The sequence below is a fragment of the Phasianus colchicus genome, chromosome 8 (assembly GCF_987193195.1).
Source record: "Phasianus colchicus chromosome 8, bPhaCol1.hap1.1, whole genome shotgun sequence".
Classification (NCBI taxonomy): domain Eukaryota; kingdom Metazoa; phylum Chordata; class Aves; order Galliformes; family Phasianidae; genus Phasianus; species Phasianus colchicus.
In genome coordinates, this window is record NC_143443.1 from 924341 (window position 1) to 930010 (window position 5670).

A 5670-nucleotide genomic window follows, 5' to 3' on the forward strand; every position below is an offset into this window, starting at 1 on the left:
GTCTGGCGGAGGAGGAGGTGACTCTGCAAGATGGAGGCGAGAGAGAGCTGAGGGCTCGAGCTGTCTCTCAGCGCGCTCGGGTGTCACGAGCCAAGAGTCAAAGGCCCTGCCGCGGCTGCTGAGGGGCTGTCTGTGAGTATTTGGGTAGGCTTGGGGTGGGTATTTGTGGGTAATTTAGGGATGATGCCAGAGAGGGAAGCTCCTCCTGTCCAAGTGAAGCTCCTGTCCAGCCGGTCTTCTCCCTCCCCCAGCATGCCCAGTGCAGGCCCTCTCCAAGCCGCGCTTGCTCCGTGACCAAGGGTCCGTGTCCAGAGCGCAAGGACGTTTCCCTCACAACCCACAACCATCGTTCTAGTCAGCCTTGAAGGCTGGCCTGGAATGTTCAGCTGTGAGATGAGATGAGATGAGATGAGATGAGATGAGATGAGATGAGATGAGATGAGATGAGATGAGATGAGATGAGATGAGATGAGATGAGGCTCCTCATCCCAGCACATCCTGAGGTAGGTATGATGAAGAGGATGCCGACTCTTTCAGGGGGGGATGAGTTTAGCCTTGCTGCTATTGCCTCAGTCGGGGAAAGAAAGATGTTCTAGGGTACAACAGAAAAGCATCACTCTCAGCATCCATCTGTGCAGGTCCTGCTCGTGAGCCCTTCTTCCCTGCTGGTGGTTACTTATTCTTCCAGAGGCAAGAGCTCAACTTGTTCCCTCAACGGCTTTTCCCTCTAAAAAGAGCTCTCCTTCTCCTCCGACAGCTCTGCCCTTCTGCCCCCCTCACTCCCCCTGCTTCTTTCCGAAGGAGACAAGTGCAAGCAAAGCGCAGCAAGGCTACTGAAGACAGAAGCCACGTCGTACTAAGACGTCTCCGGTGGGACGAGCTCTCATGAGGGAATTCCAAGCCGTGCTACTAATGCAAAAGGTGCATCGCTGCCTCAAGGATGGTGGAAGAAGAGGCCAAGGCACCGGTTAGAAATTTGTGGCCGCACAGCCAGGGCCGCAAATGGCTTTCAAAGGAACCCTCCAATGCCCCGTTTCAGGTGAAAAAGCCACGCTGCCCCGTTCCCCTCCCCGAATACCGACACGCATGGTTGACAGTCCCAGACCTCTTGCGGAGGACAAGGCAGGAAAAATGCACGCAGCCCCCTCCTCGGGAGGCGTTCTGACCAGTGAGCAGACGGAAGGCAAAGCAAACGCAGACTTACTGGCTTCACAGAGGAGAGCAAGGCCCAAGCAGGGAATAGAGTAGCTGGGAAACGAGGCACCTATTTATACTGAGCCCGATGGCCCCGGGGGAGCTGAAGTGGCAAAAACACAAAGCGCCTTCAGAAAGGGTAATTTTGGCTTCCCAAGCTCTGCTGGTAGATGAAAGGCATTCCTCCTTCACCCGAAATGCTTAGCTCCCTTGTCACGCTGCGTAAGGCTGAAGCGATCTGGTTGATAGCACTTCTGTTTCTTCCTCAGGCCGATGCTCGTGAGAGGTCTCGTTGCCATTGCTGGTGAAGACTTGCAGAAGAATCAGGCCCTGCGCAGGCGCTGTACATATTCTCCCCTTCCCGAAGCTCATGGCCCCCGCTTGGTAGGACTTTGCGCGTGGAGCACTGCAGAAGGGAGCACACAAGCGTCTTGCACTGACGGGCTCAGCCTGACCCTGAGCAAGAGCGGTGCCGGCAGGCTACGGAGGAGCTCAGAGCACAGGCAAGCGTCTGCACAGGAGACTCAGATGCCCGGCTGAGAGTGGAGGGTGATGTTCAGCCCAGCCCCCCCGTGATCTGGAGAGAAACTTCATTGCGCGTATGCAGGGAGGGAGACAGCGAGAGTGCAGCTGGAGTGGGTCAGGCCGCTCCATGGCGAGTCTCTGCTCCCTCCCCTCCGGCCGTGATGACGCACACGCTTTCCTGACCTGCAAAGGCTTCCAGCTGTTTCCCTTATTCGGGCAAGGTCAGAGTGTTTTCTGTGGGCAGGGCACGGGCTGTGCCTTACCAAACTGGATTTACTCATTGAACGCCTGAGGAGAGGCTGGAGCGCCAGAAGGCCCTGCTGAATGAGGGAGGCTGCTGAGTCATGCCTGGAAGTGGGCCGCCACCAAGTGGGACTGCTTCAGCATTCCCTTGCCAGACCACATCGGCCTTTGGCCCTTTCCCTAGTCGCTTGTTTTTCCGGCCGTGCACCCAGAGAACCTGGCTTCCTCTCTCTTGGCAATGGTCAGAGAAGCGCAGGTAGTGCCTTTGAATTGCAAGGTGGCTCTAGCAGGCCACTTGTGACTGACCAGGAGGTGCTGAGCCACTGTAAGGAGCTTCTGCTCCACCTCGCTCTGAGTCATCCGTCCACACGCTGGCATCAGGGATACTGAGGGAAAAGAACTGAGACATGCTAAGGGCTCTAGGCACAACCTCACGTCCTCGTTCCTGCAGAAATGCAGCTTTTTGCACAGTGTTGTCACAGCCATTGGCATCTTGCCCGACCACTTGGCAGTGCCTTGAAATGCTGTCATGCTCCTCTTGGTGAAAGAGCAGTCAGAGGAGTTCGGCAGCAACGGGCCCTGATGCCCGTCCTCCCATCTCACGCAGAATGTTTAGGAAGGAAGGTGGTTTGAGAGTAGTTGGCTTCTGTTCCCATGGTGGGTTGCTCTCCTTCCAAGCTAGTCTTCCCCTTGTATCAGCGTCAAACGCTTTGCTGAAGTGCGGCTAAACAACCTCCACAGCCTTTTCCTCGCCCACCGTGCTGGCCTTCTAGGAGAACTGGAAGGAGCTCAGGTTAGTGAAGCAGGAGCTGCCGTGCGTGGAAAGGGGTGCTGAGTGGGTGTGATCATTGGGTTGTCCTCGACGTGCCGTGTGATGGCACTCGAGACAATGTGCTCCACGACCTTCCCTTGTAGCAAAGTCAGACAGAGAAGCCTGGACTTAATTCATCAGTGAGTGATAGGATCATAGAATCATTTGAGTTGGAAGGGACCTTGAAAGGTCATCTAGTCCAAGTCCACTGCAATCAACAGGGACATCCAAAGCTCGATGGGGTGCTCAGAGCCCTGTCCAGCCTGACCTTTATCTGACATTCTTTTACCGTCAGTAGTACATTTGTTCTCTCTCCTTCTCTTTGTTGGGTAGACTCTTCCACCTGCTTCTTTGTGCCAGTTGGGTGGCCGATCACAGTGTCCTGTCACAATTTTGGCCACGTTGGCCTTTTGCCTGACTCCTGCGCTGCGACGCTTGGCCCCTTTCATCACGACAACTAAGTTGCATCCAGTCAAGCCCTTCTGTAACACAGAGGGCTCCCTTGCCTCCTCTCCTTCCCTGCCTGTGTCTGCACTCGGGTCATGAAAGCCATCCCATCACGTCTCGCGGAGGCCTACGATCTCGTAGTCCTGAGCGTGGGCTAAAAATTTCCATTCCCCCCTGCTTATTTCTTCTGAGCCGTGCATTTGTAGCGAGGCATTTAAGTTGGTCCCTTAATGAAATGGAGCTGTGTCGCAGCCGAGCGATAGTTGCGGACGTCCATCTCAACACCAAAAGCCACTGCTTTAAAGTGAGGGTGGCCAAAGAATGGGAAGGATGGCCGCGAGAAGTTGTGGAGTTGTCATCCTTTGAGATACTGAAACCTGACTGGACTACGTCCCCACCGACCAGCTCAAGTTGATCTTGCTTCAGCAGGTGCCTTGGACTGACAAGTCTCAAGAGGTCCCTTCAAGCCTCCACAGTTCTGCGACTCTGTGTTACTTCTGTTACTCTTTCTGCTCCGCTTGGTTGATTTTTCTCCTGCACAACACACACACACACACACAGGAACACAAAACAAAACAAAACAAACGGAGCAATCCAGAGGCCGTGGAGCAGGGAGCAGAAGCACTTTCATGCTCATCTCTCCCAGGCACCGTTCCACCGATCCTGTTCCAGCCACGCTCTTGCCTTCTCAACCGTAGGCTTGCGATTGTCCTGGGAAGAGCTGGATGTTACTCGGCTTGGATGCGAAAGAGAATTTGGTCCTTTCCAACTAGCTTTGTCAAGCTCAGGCGTTTCTTCCTTGGTCCAATTCTCCTCTTTGTGAAGGAGACGCTAAACAGACTCAGTGTCTTTCTCCCTCCCAGAATGGAGTGCGGGAGATAGCCTGTTTCACGCCTCCCGGCTTTCCGTGTGTGTCACGGGACAGCTGGCTTGGGCCCTTGTGGGGAAGGAGTTGGAAAGCTGACTGTCTTGTGCATGGGTGATATTCCTTGAGTTGACTTTCTGGCTTGCTAGAGAAACGTTTCCTACCCAAGTAGCCTGAGCCAGCATCGGTTCTTACTAACCCAGGAGGTTCTGATGTCCCTGCAGCAGTTAAAGCAGCCCAGGAACATTTCACAGAAAATGCGCTCTCCCCTCACACTTTGCTGCGTGGCTCCTGAGTGACGCCAGTGAGCGCTGATTGTCCTTCCCAGACAGCTCTCCGCATGAAATGATCTTGTGTCCCGTGCGAGGAGTGGAAGACAGTGCACTATCAAAGCCCAGAACTACAGAGTCCCCCAGAGTGTTGCCAGAGGACAAAGTGTGTTGCATACTGGGCTGTCGGGGGTTGGGGAAGGAGGAAGAATGAGAGGAGACTCGTTTCCAAAGCGGATGCTCAATGTCTTTAATGAGAAAAGGAGAGGAACGTGCAACAGCTGAGAGCTTCAGCAATGCCCTTTGGACATTCTGTAAAGCTCAGTGCTAGCAGAAGACCACGGATAGTAAGCAGGGGAAAGAGGGCGGGCGATGAGGAGGAGAAGTTGGTGGGAACTCGGCTCCTCTGCAGACCGTGGCCGTGCCCTCAGGGCCGGCTCCGGGGCTGCCTTCAAGGCCCGCGGTGCTCATGCACAGGCAGGTGATCCACAGGCTTTAGCAGAAGAGATTGCCACGTCCCAGAGTGCCACAGAGCCCACGGCCCAGCCCTGACCATCCAAAGCCCCCCAGGCCCAGGGAGCCCCCAGCACCGATGGGCACGCTGCCAGCGCCGAGAGAGCTCCCCACGGCAGCGGACGCTGTGGATCCCACGGCTGTGCTCTGAGGGAAGGAGCTGAGGATTGGGCCCGGCAGCGTCACCACGACTGGTGGGGGCTGGATCGCAACGCTGGAGTCGGCACAACGAAGAACACACGGCTCGTTGCAGCTGTTGGCAAGCGGGGCTGGGCCGCAGGCGGCTGTCTGGCACGGGCTGTAGCACGACATGTCTGGCGGAGGAGGAGGTGACTCTGCAAGATGGAGGCGAGAGAGAGCTGAGGGCTCGAGCTGTCTCTCAGCGCGCTCGGGTGTCACGAGCCAAGAGTCAAAGGCCCTGCCGCGGCTGCTGAGGGGCTGTCTGTGAGTATTTGGGTAGGCTTGGGGTGGGTATTTGTGGGTAATTTAGGGATGATGCCAGAGAGGGAAGCTCCTCCTGTCCAAGTGAAGCTCCTGTCCAGCCGGTCTTCTCCCTCCCCCAGCATGCCCAGTGCAGGCCCTCTCCAAGCCGCGCTTGCTCCGTGACCAAGGGTCCGTGTCCAGAGCGCAAGGACGTTTCCCTCACAACCCACAACCATCGTTCTAGTCAGCCTTGAAGGCTGACCTGGAATGTTCAGCTGTGAGATGAGATGAGATGAGGCTCCTCATCCCAGCACATCCTGAGGTAGGTATGATGAAGAGGATGCCGACTCTTTCAGGGGGGGATGAGTTTAGCCTTGCTG

At 55.8% G+C, this 5670-nt stretch overlaps 1 protein-coding gene across 1 annotated transcript; it reads right to left on the reverse strand.

Moving 5' to 3' along the window:
• Nucleotides 1-4849: 4849 nt before the first annotated feature.
• On the reverse strand, nucleotides 4850-5179 carry LOC149916959 (beta-keratin-related protein-like). The gene has a single exon (XM_090144637.1). It carries the CDS (start codon nucleotides 5177-5179, stop codon nucleotides 4850-4852), a length of 330 nt encoding a protein of 109 aa, XP_090000763.1.
• Nucleotides 5180-5670: the final 491 nt, after the last annotated feature.